At 47.5% G+C, this 17,566-nt stretch overlaps 5 protein-coding genes across 5 annotated transcripts, besides 1 other annotated feature; 1 reads left to right on the top strand and 4 right to left on the bottom strand.

Moving 5' to 3' along the window:
* Positions 1–17,566: part of a sequence feature (contig 1.135 1..301041(1)) that runs on past both edges of the window.
* On the bottom strand, positions 2,754–4,235 carry ANIA_07970 (phosphatidylinositol-specific phospholipase C domain-containing protein; the record flags this gene model as incomplete). The annotated part of the gene is made up of 1 exon (XM_676147.1): positions 2,754–4,235. The coding sequence occupies one exon, from the start codon at positions 4,233–4,235 to the stop codon at positions 2,754–2,756; it is 1,482 nt and encodes a 493-aa protein (XP_681239.1).
* On the bottom strand, positions 6,496–8,431 carry ANIA_07969 (protein CYP674A1; the record flags this gene model as incomplete). Its single annotated transcript, XM_676146.1, has 3 exons — positions 6,496–6,531; positions 6,570–6,602; positions 6,899–8,431. The coding sequence occupies 3 exons, from the start codon at positions 8,429–8,431 to the stop codon at positions 6,496–6,498; spliced, it is 1,602 nt and encodes a 533-aa protein (XP_681238.1).
* Positions 9,656–10,335, bottom strand: ANIA_07968 (uncharacterized protein; the record flags this gene model as incomplete). Its single annotated transcript, XM_676145.1, has 3 exons — positions 9,656–9,667; positions 9,817–9,935; positions 10,023–10,335. The coding sequence occupies 3 exons, from the start codon at positions 10,333–10,335 to the stop codon at positions 9,656–9,658; spliced, it is 444 nt and encodes a 147-aa protein (XP_681237.1).
* On the top strand, positions 11,726–13,639 carry ANIA_07967 (putative nucleoside transporter; the record flags this gene model as incomplete). Its single annotated transcript, XM_676144.1, has 3 exons — positions 11,726–13,272; positions 13,438–13,439; positions 13,533–13,639. 3 exons carry the CDS (start codon positions 11,726–11,728, stop codon positions 13,637–13,639), a joined length of 1,656 nt encoding a protein of 551 aa, XP_681236.1.
* ANIA_07966 (uncharacterized protein) lies at positions 14,770–15,947 on the bottom strand (the record flags this gene model as incomplete). The annotated part of the gene is made up of 5 exons (XM_676143.1): positions 14,770–14,900; positions 14,967–15,319; positions 15,350–15,398; positions 15,562–15,649; positions 15,939–15,947. The coding sequence occupies 5 exons, from the start codon at positions 15,945–15,947 to the stop codon at positions 14,770–14,772; spliced, it is 630 nt and encodes a 209-aa protein (XP_681235.1).

Genomic DNA, 17,566 nt, shown 5'->3' with positions numbered 1-17,566 from the left:
GAAGACAGGACGCTGCAATGTACGATTCAGTAACTTTCCATGAAATACAGGAGCAACAGTGCCATTACTAATTATTTATGTCATGCGCAGCGGAAGATAGGAGCTGTGATTCATCCAAGATTTTCCAAAAGGAATCCATAACTTTCGGGGCTTAGTGATGATGGCACGAGCAAGCTTGAATCTGAAGATATCTGCACCTTGGACACTAAGCCAGCTGAAGTAGTAGCACAATAGAGCATAAGATGGGTAAATTGCCCATTAGCCCTGAAGCGAGATGCATACTGCTCGTTTTGCCGTGGGTATAAGACAATATTCGCTATTGCGAAGGTACGCCGCAGAAAAGGGCTCTTTGGCAGCTACGTTCTGGGGCAATTAACAGCAAACCCTGAAAAATCTTTAGTTGGGGATAAATACGACTGCTTTAACTGCGTTGCACATGCAGCTATTCATCCTAAACCACAATATCGGTTGCACTTCTGGTAGACGAAGCGGTCATCTGAAAATTGAGGAAATCTCCAACTAATACCAACCATGTCTTTCCTCACAACACTGAGAAACAAAATCAAATCGGCTAGATCCCTTAGATTATATTGTTATGGGTGCCAGAAATTCTCCAACAGTCATTGACAATATGGTCCAACATCGGTCATCTGATCTCGCAGACGGTCTGCTCAATGATAAAGCATTAGACCTAGATTCCTAGTAACAATTGCCGGAGAGGAAATGATAGCATCCGGCTGCAATAACCACGAGATAGGAAAGGAGGTGTAGACAGTTCCGTCTAGCTTGCTGAAACCGAGCATTATCCACTGTCATCAACTTAGGCGCAAATTGGGATGCAATGTTGCCTTTGGGGAAATCCACATTCGGTACCGGTAGGTCGAGGAAGTTGCATAAAGGGCCCCTTTTTGCAGTCAGCTACGTGCGAGGGCATGGTTTCGAGAGAGGGGTATGGGATCTCACCAGCCATCGTCCACAGACCAGTCGAGGTACTCTCGATTGTTGGATTTTAACATTAGTTCCAACTGCTTGTAATGGTCCTGATACGCGTTCTCCGCATTTATCTCGAAATTCTCTTTGAAAAGAAACGTATGGTGTCCAAGGCGTGTGAGCCAAACGCCCCAAAATAATTCCGCATGAAACCAACTGGCTAACCAGTATCGCCAGCTTTGCATCATCGGTAGTACTGATGCGCGGAAGCTTTTTTTCCAAGACTCTATATCACGTCGGCGGTTTAAAACAACTTTGGCGTCAGGGTACGCTTGCAGGAGTTCAGGTGCAAACCACACCGTTGGAACATCCGTAGACGCTTCCATGTCTCCAAGAAGACGATCGAAATAGCGTTCTCTGAGTACATCTGGAGCCGGCATACGGTTTTGTAGCTTCAACAGCAGGAGCTCGCAATAGAGGTTGCTATGGTGCGGGTGATGAAGCCACCACTCGAAACCATGTGTAACCCCATCAAATCCAAGTATTTCAAGTGCTGTTTTAAGCGACTCCGTTCCACTGCGAGGAAGGCCAAGACAGATCACCCGTAATGGTTTCGTCCGTGTCTGTTGTGCTTCTGGTAGCGGATACATGAGCCTGAGCATTGGCAGCATTTTTAACAGTTCCATATCGCTGAATGCAATGCACTGTGTAAGAGTACAGGGGAAAAGATCGAACCTTCCGAAAACTCCAAGTGATATCACAGATTTAACCTGAATTTGTTACTGGTCACTGCCTTTAAGCTTTTCAAGGGTGGTCAGGCTTGCAGTCAGGCGTCCAATACTCGTTCGTGCGACATATGTAGACATGCGATCAGCCATGTCAGCCTCGCAGGACGCGTCGTCAAACCCTGCCTCCTTTAGACTTGCCATTTGCCAACTACCAGTATTTTACTGCGCTTATATACCTTGCAGAATGAGATTAAAGCCTATGTTTCTGCTCTTGTCAGTAGCTTCTCTTGCCCTTGATGACTACGCAGTCGCATGGGCGTCTGTCTTGTGCTTTGAGGCAGCAGCAGCTTGAACAAGATCCACACTCTAGCTGACAGATGACCAATCCAGACGGAAAAGTATGATGGTGTAATGCAATATAATTATGGTAAGGCCCCCAAGGCGAGCCACTCTGATCCCACAGGTCTTGGGTCAGTCTCCGCAGCCGCTTCTGTACATAAGCCAACTTCAGGAGAGGCAAATAATGGGTGGTGAGGATGCTATTTCAAGATATAATTATCTATTTTAGATTGTGTCTATTTAATTATTATCCTAGTATTTAGCCAAACAATTACTACTACTACTACTACTACTACTACTACTACTACTACTACTACTACTACTACTACTACTACTACTACTACTACTACTACTACTAATTATTGTTGATTTACAAATCTTTTCATAATTTTTGTACTAGATGAGCGCCGGAACAAGACATGCAATTCAAAAGTACTTGAGAATATTGATTACTTCTTTTCTTCCCCTATCGCTATGTTAACAAAGACTCTGATTGAAAGAAGTATATATAAAGCAACTAGGTGAACGAATGTATGTATTCATGTAGAGTGATCATGTTCCGGAATAAAAGTCAAAATATAGTCCATGGCATACATATACTCGATAGGTACTGATGACCTATACAGAGCGCTATATCAGGTTGTCCCAGTCGGCCGACTTCTCATCGCATACACAGTGTATAGGTCGAGCGTCACAACAATTCCATATCAGATATAAACACCCAGAACATCAGCTAGGGGTTAGCAATAAGTGTACCTAGGGATCCCAGAGCCTCGTCTTGGTAAGCTGGTTCGCAACATCCGACGTCGCCAGGTCAAAGAAGTCGTTCATGATAACAAGAAGATGATCATCACCAAGCCGAGCCTTCACATGTGCATACAGCCAATCCAGCGTCAAGGGATCAGTTTTGGCCTTCTGCGCTAAAAGAACCCGATTATGGAACGTGATTGCCGCTGCCAGACCATAGGTATTCGAGCTCATGGTAGTTTGACACTGCAAATAAGTCATGGGTGTTCCCTTTTGTTTCTCAGCCGACATCTCGCTGAGTTCAGTGATAATTCCAGAGCCGTCAGCGACGGCATGCCGCTTCGTATCGAAGTTGTCGTAAGGGTTGTAACCATCGTTCTTAAAAGACAAGATAAAGCGCTTGTTTTCCTGGCGCAATGTGTCGACTGGGCGATCCAAATCCGCGAACGTGCCTCGTTCCAGCGTCACACCTTTAGTTTTGGCATCATTAAAGCAGTCCTGGAGCATTTTCAACACGGTTTCGGGCTCGGGGTTGGCTTCGCTCCATTGGTTCCAGGTAAACCAGACCACGATGATCTCGGTCCGCTGCGCGCACAGGAAGTTGACGGCGTCCTGGAAAAAGGTGAGGATTGGCTGACCTGGAAGCATGCCGTGGTGAAAATACAAGTCATTGAGGCCGGTCAAGCTGCGCAATTGCGGGTTGAGTCGGGATGCTCGCACTTCAAAGAACCGAGCCCCCATTGCCAACTGATCTGGGACGTTGTCTTTCTGGTTGCGCGACGTCGCCTCCATAATGCCCAGTGCCTTTGACGCGGCAATCGGGCCCAAATGTCCTATGAAGCCCAGGGGACCAAGGAGAGGGAGCAGGACCTCAGTGACAAGGGCTGCAGGCCCTAGTTTACTCGCTATTACCGCACAATTGTCCATAGTATTGAAGCCGAAGTTATGGGCAGCGGGTAGAACAAAGCGATGGAACGGCTTTTGCGCAGTCGGTGATCCAGGTGGCATTACCACGGCCATCCACGCTGACCGATCTGGAGCGACAGTAACATAGCACTGATGGGCGCTCGGCAGGTCGTCAGTGTGATAGTTGCCTGCGTCATAAAAGGTATACTGGATAATGAGGCCATCGGCAATGGTAATCTTCTGCTCGCCAGGGACCTTGCCCATATCGCCATCGCCGAGATTGCCAGTGTACGCATTGATGTCCTGCCAACGAGAGACTAGGGTCTTGCCATTGCGCACAACTCGGAATTCAAACTTCTCAGCCGTTCCGCCTTTGACTTTCATATCCGTGCTGCTCCAGGGGTTGACGGTGGTGCTGGTTGGCGTCACATCATCGCCGAGAAACAAATTGATTCCGTATCCCCAATCACCCCACTTGTCCCTCATGTGGAATCGACGGACATCATTCTTGTACTGGAAGATAACGTCCACTTCGGTATGGTTAATCCACACACCGCAATGGATTCCCTTCTCGTCCCAGCCCATGTTGCTTCCGGAGATGGCTTATAGAATGCAGATAGAATCACAGGATTGAACGTAGAGGATTGAAGTAGAAAGCAGGGTCTACAATTCGTAGCGCTTCGGATGCCCAAGGATGTGCCCTTCCAGGCCTATTTATATGTCTGAGTAGTTCACAGTCGGTGACTTCACACCCCTTTCCTCGGCAGAGACTGCCAGGAGATAAATGCATGTTCTCGGCAAAGCTGGAATACGAGGCAAGAAGACATTGCCTTGCAGGCTAGATCCCAGTGACGTGTCCGAAGAGTATATTCTATCCGTATTGTGACGACACAAAGTTTCTCAGGACGGCAAACATTGTGTGCAGGACAACCACAGCAAAGAGAAGCGGGATATTATGATTGAGGAAGAATTTTATACTCTTGAGGCTGCATACTGCAGCAGCGCAGATTTTTAAATGGGAACGGTGATTTGGCGAGTCATCGCTTACAGTTGCGATGTTCACAATTGGGGCTGGAATGGTTCGTTCTGGGGCCACCACGTGATCAATCAGCCAGCCATATCTTGTGGAAGAACTCCTTTTAGATCCAGTTCGACGGGACTGGCTAGAAAACTTGTTTAAGTTACCTAGCTCACTCTTGATCAGCTCTATAACAATGCAGGCTGACTCCAACTGCACATATAAAGGAATGCAGGCCACATACTATGTGGGGGCGAAGAGAAAGAGAGATTATTGCCGCTGAAGGCTTCAAAAACTAGAGCGAAAGAGTAGTTGAGAGGGAGCCGGTACTGATTCCCTCCCCTTAGGTTGAGATATGTTTGGAAGACCACGTGTACTGACCCCTCAAGTCGCGGCAGCGTGATGGGTGAACATCAAGGGTCCGGGCACCAGATCAAGAAGACTAACCAGCGTGGCCTTGATGAGAGGGTCTCAGCTCGGCGTGGTTTACGATTTTCTAACGTGCCTCGGACATACCGGGCGCAGTTTCGTTAGATGTGATAGAGGATGATTGCTATCTCAACTAAACTTCATGCTCAAAGATCCTGAAGATCGATTGGCGAATCGAGTAAAAAAAATTTGATGTCATCCTCCGATCCATCAAGCACTCGAAACGAAGATATAGAGTATCAACAGTAGAGATTAATGATCAGATTAAGGCTCCCTCAGCTTTGGGCGCGCAGGAAAGTGGCGCGTGATTTTCAATGATGCAGATATACATCAGTGTGGCTAGCTGATATCGGCAATGAGAACCTTTTTCACAATAGTAAGCAAGACCATCCTGTTCGCTAGTCAGAATTTAATCTTGCTGTGAAGCTTACAAGTGACAATAGCACCCTTTGACAAAACAGCTCAAGTGCATTAAATACGCAAGGATGAAACAAGAGGTTTCCATAATAGTTCCAATGCCAGAACGCCGAGAGAAAGACGTTAAGAGACAGCTTAAACCACGATATAATGAAGAGAGACAACTTTCCTATCTATTACTGTTAAGGTGAACTTGACCCGAAACAGTGCTCTATATTGTCACGTCTATACGTCCTATCTACAGGCTGCATCTGAATTCTAGACTACTAAGCCGCAAGGTAACAACGTGCCTTTTTTGGACGAATACCTGAAGATTGGTGCCCTAGTTTGTGATCATGCGTGATGTCCTGATAAGCCGGTTAACACGCTATTGCTTGATAATTGGACCTCAGCTGCATGCCAATGATGGCCATGAGGACGGTGGCGAAACTGTACTAAAGTTTTGACGCCTTTGCTGCTCCACCTTAAGCTGATCAGCACCGGTATTGTGCATATTCCTACGGCTAGCCTCCTTAAGCCTGACCTTCATCTCATGCAATATCTGCGCCCTCGTGCTTGGTGTATTTCTTGAGCTGGGCTGCAGCAACTTAGAGATAGTTTTTGGCTTGGGCTATAAACCAGAACCCGGCGTTTACTGAAGTTACTGAAGTGGAGATTGTATGTTTGAAGAGAGATGCGATATGTTAGATTTCTCACCCATCAGGTCTTTGGAGGCTCGCAAAAAGCCCTAGTGATGTTTTTCAGCTCATTCCAGAATAAAGAAGGCAACCTCGGTATCGAGGCAGGCAAATAACCGGACACCTAGATATATCCCAGAATACTGACCTGAAGGTAGCTTTTCAGACAGTCTGCTCTCCGTTACGCACACTTGCTAGATTCTGATGACGCACGTTGGAGTTCCGCGCATTCGATGGGGAGGGGTGGTGCCCCATTTATTCTCAAGTAACTGGCGTCTGACATTTATCTAAGATGGTAATATATTCAGGAACGTAGATTTCCTCCATTCTCAGAAAAACTCTACATATGGGGTATTCAGATTATTTAGGTCAAGTTACTTGTTTATCCAGGGGTGGAGGATCTGCGCTGACCTAGGGTATAGCAAGTTTAGTTAGAGAGGATATACTTGATAATTGATTATAATTACTTTTCCACCTATAATCCTATAAACTGGTCATGACATTCATAAAAATGTGCGCAGGAGGGATTATTTAGGCTTCTGATGGCCGAACGAAAAATATCTTTTTTCTATACATAACTCTTCTCCCGTTTCAACATGACTATCTTGTATGCATATGCATTCGTAGTAAAATCTCGAAGGTATCATAGAACTGCCCGCGCCGTCTATCCAGACTAATCAACCTCTTCTTTTCACTTTGCATTTTACATTGTGAGCGCGGTGGAACCATGATCCTTTCACCTCCCAACTGTCAACCAACATCTCAAATTCAAAATTACGAATGAGGGCGGGAAGCAGTTTATACATCTCGATATTGCTAATATGCCTGCCAATGCACATGCGCGGTCCGTACCCAAATTGCAGCATCGACCGCTCCATCCGCCTCGTGGCCTCCGCGTCTACCAGCCACCGTTCTGGAATCCACTCTTTCGCATCGGCTCCAAAAGAGCGTTCATCGAAATGAACAGCCGCGGGATTGACGATGACCTCAACACCACCAGGAATGTAGGTTCCTCCAATATTCGCACCATCCGCTGGTGATTCAAGTGGGAGTCCGATTCCCAGAGAAGGATGCACCCTCATGCTTTCCAGGATGACTGCATGAAGATATGGGAGTTTTCTTGCATCGTTGAAGCGGATCGGGAACCGTAGTCGGCCGTCTTCGAATGCGGCATCAATTTCCTCTCTCAGCCCTGCCAGCTTGCACGGATTCCGGTGCAGGTGGTAAAATATGCTGGTCAGCGCGGTGGCAGTGGTGTCGCTCCCAGCCCAGATCACAGCCCAAACCTCGGTCACAACGTCAGCCACCGTCCATGAGGCCATGACACTGTCATTCTTTCCCCTTTCTTGGACCATATCCAGAAGGCCAGTCAAGATATCACTTTCGGAAAGAACCTTCCCTTTCTTCATCTCCTCCCATCGTTCAAGGGTTGCCCTTTCGGCCTGTTTGGTGACGTCGAGCATCCCCCTCACTCCATCACGGGAGCTTTGAAATACAAGTTGAGAGAGCAGGTAGAGACTTCGAAACCCCCAAGGGAGATATGTAGTTGCAGCGCCAATGTCTGGCATAACTCCCATCAGATAACACCACCCATTGTAGTCGGCTCCGTCCCGGAGCATGCCGAAACCCTCCCTCCGGCCGTGGAAAATCTCCCCAACCACATCAAATGTGTATCGCTCCAGCCAGACGCTCATGTCAAAGACTTTCCCTGACTCACTATGCTCCTGCATGCGCTGCTGGAACAGATGGATCAGGCGATCTACACATGGCTCGTACCTCAGCACATTGTCTTGCGCATACAGGCCGCCGACAAGCCGCCGTCTCTCAGCATTTTTGGCATCGTCGCGCTCAGAAAAGCTGTCTGTCCGCGCATTGGGGATATGGGGATCAAAGCTATCGTAAAATGCGGCCTTGCGCCAGGCCTTTCCGTTCTTTGTACCAAAAACCGTCTCGATAGCGTCCGGGTGACGCACGGCGAGGATATTCGGGCCAATGCGGGCGATATCGCCAAACCGTTCGTGCAGGGAGTGCTGGACGTCCTGGGGATTGCCGGAGCGGATCCTCTTGAAATACCAGAGTGGGCTAATGGCGGCCCAAGCGGGGCCTGGGAAGTGTCTCAGAGGGTGGAAGTAGCGATTGTACACAATGAGCGAAGTGATATATACTAGCGCTAGAAAGACACCGAGCTTGACGCACGGCCAGAAGATGTCCGCCGGGGAATAGGAAAAAGACATTGCCATTTTTGACCGCTGCGCAGCCCATTCAACCTGCCCGCTCTGAGGGACCGGCTGGTGGGAATGAAGTAGACTTAATATAAGATAGCAGACACGGCAGAGCCCTTGGCAGGCTATACAATGCGACATGTCTCCACCACTAAGCGAGTAGCTAGATATGACTGGTTGCTAAGACAGATCGACAGCTGCCAACGGCAGCACGCTCAGTGATAGGAAATACTTTGCACGTTTACAGAGTAGACCTGCGGACCCTTCATGCTGAAGCATAGTCCTCAATCAGCCCCTCAAAATTTGGCGTCCATTGTTATACTAATAAGTTAGTGCAATTTATTCAGTCGCCATTTGGTATTTTCCATAGTCTTTGCCGTCCCGGAAACTTTTTCTGGCTTTAAGTCTTATTCAGTTATGTGGATTACCTGAAAACATTTCAGAGTTGCCCGGTAACTGCCGTTACTCAACCACTTAAAATATGCTGCCAGAAGTATGGATTATTCCTCTCGGCAACGTTGAGTCTTTGAGTCATTGGTACACAGTACTCTTCTGACCGACAGATGGTTGTAAACAGGCTACGCTCTTCCCGAGCCGCGAAACATTGAAGTACGACCATAGGCTGTTCAACCTCACTGAATGTCCATCGACGTTTAGCTGATGCTATGTGCAGGTGGCAGGGATCATGCTGGCCACTTTTCTCGCAGCCAATGGTCGAGCAGATGTCCATAATACAGGGTTTTATAAAAAAAAGACCAGCAATCTAAATGCCTCGTTCCTGTCACTACCGAAGCGCAGTCTAATTTGTCACTCATAACGGGGGTACACGCCACTAAGGAAGTTGACCGAGGGTAGAGTTATGGACGCTTGATGAAGGAGCCAACAGATGGACTTGTGGACTTGGTGCATAAACAAACGATAATAAGCAACTGTGTATGGCACTTGCAGCTTCTTAATAGTGAAATAGATATTTAACTCACCGACGCAAGCAGGCCTTATGCAGGGGCACCCTAAGACGAGGAAGGTGGAAGTCCGTCCAGACCGAGCTTGCCTCTAGGTTGCTGCAGCTGGCGTAAATGGGCAAAACGAGGGGAGTGCTATCACACCTATTTACATAAGCTTTCGAGGCTGGTGTTCATAATACTAACGACTAGATTTGCAAGTCAGTGAGGGTGTTCAACATACCTTTCTATTATTCTTTTATTGAGAAGGCTTGTCTTATATATTCCAAAACTCTTCAATTTAAATCTTACACTTTGTGAATTCAAGCGTCCAGTATATTATACTAAGCAAAATAATGAGCAATCCCAGTAAGCCCTAATACTACATATAACAATGAAACAGACTCGCCTGCGGATACATGTTGGATCATGAACATCTCTAGCAGTCCTCCAAACTCTTACGGAGCCCTGACGGTGGCCAAGGATAACAGAAGTCTCATCGGTAAATATAACAGCCTTCCAATCCTCCAGAGTCCAGTGTTGGTGATCCAAGCAGAACCTAAGACGAGTAGCCTTTGCAGCTTCAGTTAGACCAGGTTTCCAAGAAGGTTTAACAATTGTAAAGCCATGCTTGTGGAGGATTCATAAAACAGAAGAATGAGATATACCTGCTTCAAAGGCAAGGATTTCAGAAGATTTCTCACGTCTATTCCTATCCTGCTTGACAGATGCAAGAACTGCCATATCTGTAGCTTCAGAAATATCCTTCGGACGGCCAGAGCGCTTGCCATCTTCCACATATTCAAGCTTAACCCTCATGCACTGAGCAGGATTGTAGCCACGATCTTGGCCCTTCTGGATCATATCCCGTATTGTACGGACGTTGATCTGAAGCATCTTGGCTATATCGGGTGGCTGAATCCCTAAGGCCCAGTAAGAGAGGACTTGAACTCGAAGCTCGTTTGGATGAGGCGCTGGCATTGTAAGGATCGCAGGCAGGAAGGCGTGTACAGTTCGGAGGCAGAAATAGCAGGAAAAGCGCTTCAAAACACCATAAAAACTGATTTGATCTGTCAATTTGCGATCTGGATAGCTTCAAAAATGAGAAGAGGTTATGTTGATGTTTGCTTAACGTTAGAAGATTGATATATCATCAACCTATCAGCTTGTGACTGGTAATGGAATTACAGGATTTGGCATCATAAATTACTAGCGCGGCGATGACTTTTGGTGCACACCTCCGTACCTGGATAAAGGGTACGGCCCCTCTCCACCAATCTATAGGTAGCCAGAACGGGCATCTGCCCTCGAAGACCAGGCCAGAGTAGCACCGGATGCTTCTTCAATTTATTTCCAGCATATATTGTTCATAGTTGCTGCTTCAAATCTGTATCTAGCTAGTTTTTAGGCAGTTCTGTCTAGGTAGCACGTCCAGATGCCCCCTGGGAGGCCGCAGATCACGTGGGCCACGTGATCCCCGAGTGACGTTAAATAATAAAACGAAACGAAACGAAACCAAAACAAAACCGCGCTAGTTGGCCAGTCCTAGTCACAGTGGCAGGTCCCATCATCGTTTAGATTACACCTCACTTTATACATCTCAGCTCCTGAGGAGAGGGCTAGCTTGACAGGTATTCTGACTACTTTATAATATTCCCCACAGCTTTCGAGAACCTCGGAACCAGAAACAAGAACCCTGAACAGTATCTGATTGTGTTGCCAGAACCGCATGTCAGAGGAATCGCGTCTCTAACCACCATGGACTTGAGCGGCAGCAGCACATTTCCTGCATCGAAATTTTCACATAGGAGAGTCGTGCTATTCGAAATGAGTACTCTAACCCGTAGAATACAGAATGGGCATAGCGAATGAGGAAGACAAATCGCGGCAGAACCGCCGGTGATAAGCGAGGCTAAGGCCGACTAACAGATAAAGCTTGGATCATTCTAATTCGCTAAGGCAACAGTAAAATAAGCGTTTGGAGAGACTACCACTTTAAGCGGATGGCAGTGAATCAATAGCCGCGGCGACAGGCCCTGATTAGGAAGTTTTAGGGCTACCCCACCTTCAGAAATGCAACCGTCAAGCTTTTCGATAAGCCTTTTCAACCCTTTGCGTGGGGATCCTTTTGGAGTTGAAAGTCATCTTCATTCGGTAGTTAAGAGAACAGGATCTGTCACTCGGTTGAGATATACTAGTCACCCTTCCCCGATACTCTTCCTGACGCGCCTGCCGTCCAGTTGGGGTCACCCACATCACTGTACCTGCGCACGCGACAGTTCTGTCCTTCTGTTTCCCCCTACTTTTTTTACTTCTTAGTTCGTTCAGTAAAAACATTTGGCCTATTGATTTACACAAGACTGAAATCACAATGGTATCTGACTCTGATCCAGAAAAAGGCGTCCATGCCGTCAGCTGTGCGGCCGAGAACGGTATTCCCCAAGTCAGCTCCAACGGTGCACCTGGCCTAGAGACTACCCAGCTCTTCGATGACGCCTCAGGAGGGGGTGTCTTATGTTGGCTCAACGGGCTGGAAGCACGAATGGATAGAAAACTCGGCGTGGAGTCGGAAGCCATCGACCGTAAACGCGCCGAAGACAAAAAGCCCGTGTCTTGGTTCGAGGAGCTGACGATGGCTTTGCTGTGGGCCAGTGGAGTTATGAACACTTCCTGTTTCGCGACAGGCTTCCTCGGCTGGGAATTCGGTCTGAGCCTCAAGCAATCGATGCTTATCGTCATTTTCGCGTCCATTCTCGGCGGCGCGCTGACTGGGTTCTGCGCGACGTTTGGTGGCGCAACTGGTCTGCGTCAGATCAGTGTAAGCCGGTATAGCTTCGGCTGGTGGCCCAACAAACTCATTGCGCTTCTCAACGGCATCCAGCAGATGGGATGGGCGGCGGTCTCGTGTATCACTGGAGGTCTGGCCTTGACTGCAGTATCGGATGGCCACGTCTCCCTAATCCTGGGAATTGTCATCCTGGCGGTGGTGGCACTTTTTATCTCTTTCGTAGGATTGAATGCGATCCTGGTTTATGAGCGATATGCTTGGATGATCTTCTTCATCATCTTCATGATCATCTATGGTGACACCGGTCGATATGCGGATAACGAGAGTCCGGCATCCGCTGAAGGACTCACTCTGTCTGGATCGCTGCTCAGTTTACTAGCAGTCGTCTACGGTTCAAGCGCCTCGTGGTGTACCATGGCCAGTGACTATTATGTCCACTATCCGGCCAATGTCAACCGCGTCAAAGTCTTCTTTATGACGACATTAGGGATTGCCTTGCCTACATGTATTCCCATGATCGCAGGCTGCGTGGTCGCCTCTGCGTTTAAGAATAAGCAAGAGTGGCAAAGTGCTTATGAGGACCAAGGACTGGGCTATCTCATCCAGGACATGCTGCATCCACGAGGATTTGCCAAATTCCTCCTGACGCTTCTAGTTCTATCCGGAATTAACCAGAATGTTATCAGCATTTACAGTGCCTCTATCTCCTTCCAGCAGCTGGCTCGACCATTTGGCCGGATTCCGCGTTTTCTCTGGACATTATTCTGCTTTGCCTGTATTCTGGCGTTAGCAGTTGGCGGACGAGCAAAGCTGAATGAGTATCTTCAGAATTTCCTCAGCTTGCTCGGTTACTGGTGTACAAGCTACGCCATTATCCTATTCCAGGAGCATTTTATCTTCCGCAAGGGTAGCTTCGAGAATTATGACCTGGAAGGGTGGAACGACCCGGCCAGGCTACCTGTCGGCATTGCTGCAGCCGTAGCCTTTTGCCTCGGCATTATAGCATGGTGCATGGGAATGGACGAGACATGGTTTATTGGACCTCTGGCCAAGGTAATTGGAGAGTCTGGCGGTGATGTTGCCAACGAGCTGACTTTCGTGGTTACTGCCGTGACCTATGCTCCGGCGAGGTATTTGGAGTTAAATTATTTTGATCGTTAAGACCAGAGGGAAGTTTATTATGACAAAGCATATGGGGTTGCTATTATCTCTGAATTTCGCATTATAATGTCCTAAATGCATTTCTGTGAACCTGTTCCTTTTATGTTGAACTGGTTAGCACACCATATCCGTAGCCGTATGTTTACTCCATGATTCATACTATAGTTTCAACAGAGAGCTTTTCCCCCCCTTTTCTTTAGTGCATGGTATTTCTTATATTAATGCATAGTCAATCCAGAACCTCACAAATTCTGTATTTCTTTGGACAGCAGGTCAGATCTAACTACCACACGATTCCTATGTCCCTGCCATCACGAACACCCTGTCACATCATAGTTACAACTACTAGGCACTCCGCCCCCAGTAATATACACGTCCTCGAAAGCCAGGTTGGAGTAGGAATCTGTGCCGCACAGAATGTAGTAGTCTTGCCCCGATAAAGCTATCCACCCTGTTACATTCTGCGACAAAATATTCTCCACAATCACACCGGACGATGGAATTCCTGTAGGCCCTCCATTCAGATAAAACTGTTGGAAGATCAATACCAGAAATAGTGATGTTATTTACTGCGATGTTAGAGTAATTCACATTCGATACGAATCCGGTTGTGTTGTAGCTGGTCTTGATCCGGGCGCCATTCAAGACCTCTCCAAGGATACCCGCAGATAGGGAACCGACGAGACCACCAAGTTGAAGCACAGAAGTCAGCCAACCGGTAGCGCTGGTTGAAAATAACAGCTGAGTTTGTGAACTAGCATTTTGTTAGTACATGATATCATTAGTGCTGAGAGCTATGAATCATACCAGGATATTAGTGACGTTGGATTTCCCCCCAACTGAACCAATGGACAACCCGTGTCCTCCGCTGCACTGCATTTCCGAAACAGTCATGTTGTCCCGCTGGTGATGGCCACGCAATTATCCTGATTGTATACCGAATTGCGCCGCATGGTGATATTGTAAGAACTGCTGACATCGAAGCCGTCGGAGTCGTGCACTGCAACTAAACCACTGTTTCGAGCATTCGGTTCATTTCCAGCCGTGCTGTTCAGAACCATATTTTGGGAGATGAGATTCGAGCAACTGCTGATTGAGAAGAGATGAACCGGCCAGTTTTGAACATATAGCCTCTCAAACTACTGGGTTTCCCGTCATTTACTGACTACGATGAAATGGTAGGGCTTTGGCACACCCCCATTAGAACCCAAGCCGTCCCAATAAGCCTGGCCATTCCCGTCAATCACACTGCCTTCTGTTGTGGTGATGGTGATATCCTTTCCTCCAATGTTTATTGGATCGAATGATGAGGAATTCGTGAAGCCAAATGTTGTCAGTCCACCAAACGTGACTGTAGTTCCCATTTGCAGGTTAGACAGGTCGATTGCGGATTCATTGGGTACAGCGACGTTAGACAGCACGGTGCCCTCGTACACGATGCAACAGCAGACGTTATCTGGCTATAGTCAGTACAAGTGCTGGTACTTCCGGTGGAAATCGTAATTGATGTTAGGGATGACGTTGATAATGTCATTGGTACCGTCGCTGACAATGTTGTTGATACTGTCGCAGATGCTGTCGTTGGAAGTTGCTGTGACTGTGATGGATATTGTAAATGTTTTGACAGTCGTGCTACATTTCTGATCTGCTTTCTGTGACACACTTTCATCGCCTGCCACGGAGCAAGAAGAGACAAGATCACTTTTCTCCAGGTTATCAGTATCCACCCACCACTCGCGTTGAAAGTTATGCCCCAGAATTGACTGGATCTCCATTCGCGCATCCAATTGCTCACTGAAGCTCGCTCGCGGTCCCTCTTCCAGGACAGGTCCAGGGCCGTAGTTAGCATACTCCGCAAATGTGGCATTATCCGTATTAGGGCTGCTGGTCGACCATCGCTCCCACCCAGCCGGTGTAATAATTTTACTTAGGTAAACCTGCTGAAACACAGCGCGAGCGAACGACTCCCATGGCCGGACGAGATAATTATCAGCAGCCGGCACGGTATCATTGGTCCTTGGTACATTAAAACGGCTGATCACATACCAGGACGGATTGTTATTGCTGCTCCGCCCAGAGGCTGTCACGCAGCCGGCTGTAATGGTCCGTATATCCAAGTTTTCAAACCATGCCAGCGCTGTTTGTCGGAAGATGAAATCAACTGCCCCAACAATAAGACTTTTGGCGTATAGCTGGTGACTTACGGAACAGTCAGACCAGATAAAAGGGAGATGCTACTAGACGCAGCCGATACTCACCTGTTTCTGCTAGGACGGTGTCCTGGTATCCGATGAATTGACGGCCATAGAAGCCCCGGTTCGTCTTATATGCAGAAAGGACCAGGTTCTAGCCGTTTTGCGGAATATGTCCAATTGTATTGACAATGTTGAGGTTGTATATCTTGGTATTTGTGTTCCATTGCCGCAGAGTCGCTGTATGGTCGTCATCGGTTGTATTAATAAGCGCAAGACTGTAGGTGATTGTGGCAGCATTTCCTTCGTACGAAGGTGAATCTCACGTATACACCTGGATGGTCAGATTAGACTGAAGCGGAGGAATGTAGACTTGCTCCTCGTAGGCTCCAGGAAAGATAAGAAGCTTCTGGGAGACATCTGTTGTGGAATTATTCATCCACCTCTTGCATAGTTTTTTACGATTTTGGGCACCCAGGCTCACTTTGATCGACGACGATTGTGCCTCTCGATGGAGATGTTCTGGCCTTAGACCCTGTGCAAATTATTTGGAATTGGTTATCCTCTCAGACAGGATATCCAGGAAGCCATTCAGACACCGCAGACCGGGTACAACAGCTAGACAACAGGAAAATAAAGCTTAACACAATCGTAGGTACTATGATCATAGGTGGTGCTTGTGCAATAGGATGTTGTAACCGAGTCAGGTCTAACCAACGATTGACTGGTAAGGGGCAGGGCAACTTAGGCATCTTTATAGACCTTATCCCTCGGCGCTCAGGAAGTTCTGAGCCTAGAACGTAATTTCCCAGCAACCGATAAAGATCAGATCAAGATTGCAAGATGTGGTACCTGATAGAGCTCCTACATTCCCGCGAATTGGGAGTTGTTCTGCTCTGATTTTAGGAGGGTCAATATCCACCATCCATCAACTCCGGAAATTTGCATGTTGGCTTTAAACATCACTATAGTAAGAAAACTAGAGTTCTCTCCGGTGTACTTCGCCCACTCATTGGAGCTTCCTCTACAGATAAGAGCTTTTCTGTCAATGAAAGCATTGCAAATAACGCATCCCGCGCCCGTTCGAAGGCGAAGAATGCTAAGCTTTGTAAAAAAAAGGCTTGTCTCTCTTGATCAGTGGAAAAACTTCTCGGCCTCTGGAGCATTTACGGCACTACGTGTAATATGTATCAGGCTGTGTAACAAGCTATGCCTGAATAATAAACTATCTTGAGGACTTTTGCTGCACGAAAGACAACCTCAGTAAATAATTTCAGGCCCGTCGACTCCAGTATATGTACGCTAATTCAAGCAACAGTAGTATATTGCTATTTTATACATAGTACAACCAGACATAATTTCAGTGGTAAGCCGAAGACGTAGGGGCAATGGGCCAAGACTCGTTAATTGATGCAGTATTTCAGATGAAAGGATAAGAAGCACGCCCTTTCCATACTTCTAGACGCATTCAAGCTTATCCTGCTCCCATTGTAGCCAATACAAAACCTCTGGCTGCCCCTTTCCGGTGCATCATTTATTCCACGCCTTGGCGTGGCAGACTTACGGGCCTAGGCCCTTGCCGTTGGGAACTGTCCTTAACTCCTCTTCCCCTCAGCCTGAGGGATGCTCTGTATGATACCTGCCAGCTTGATAGACCTCTCATGATTTCCTAATAAGACAGGTTTGCCAGTCGTGTATATTGTTCTGCAGTAACCCGATACTGAAACACTGAAGGTTGTTGCCCACTTCCTGCCTAGAGAGAAGGCTCATCCACCCCAGAAAACTTCGCACAAACGACCTAGCCTGGTGCTTAGGACCCATATTGTCCGTCCTTTATACAGCACCTATCCCATTCAAGCATCACATCAAAACGGGTTGTATTCCTCCCCTATGGCAGGATCTCGGTGTCAAATCATCCGCGCACTTTCAGACGAACCTCCCCGCGGCACTATTTCCGTCTTTCTTGCTGGAAAGACCAGCAAAGTCGACGCGAATAATTGACGGGACTCGTTATATGCCTCGCTCTCCAATATACCGGTTACCTTATATAACCCATATCGAGCTGATTGGG

The sequence above is a fragment of the Aspergillus nidulans genome, chromosome II (assembly GCF_000011425.1).
Source record: "Aspergillus nidulans FGSC A4 chromosome II".
In the NCBI taxonomy this organism is placed as follows: Eukaryota; Fungi; Ascomycota; class Eurotiomycetes; order Eurotiales; family Aspergillaceae; genus Aspergillus; species Aspergillus nidulans.
The sequence above is the reverse complement of the archived record's forward strand: the minus strand, read 5'-3'. Positions and strand labels throughout refer to the sequence as shown.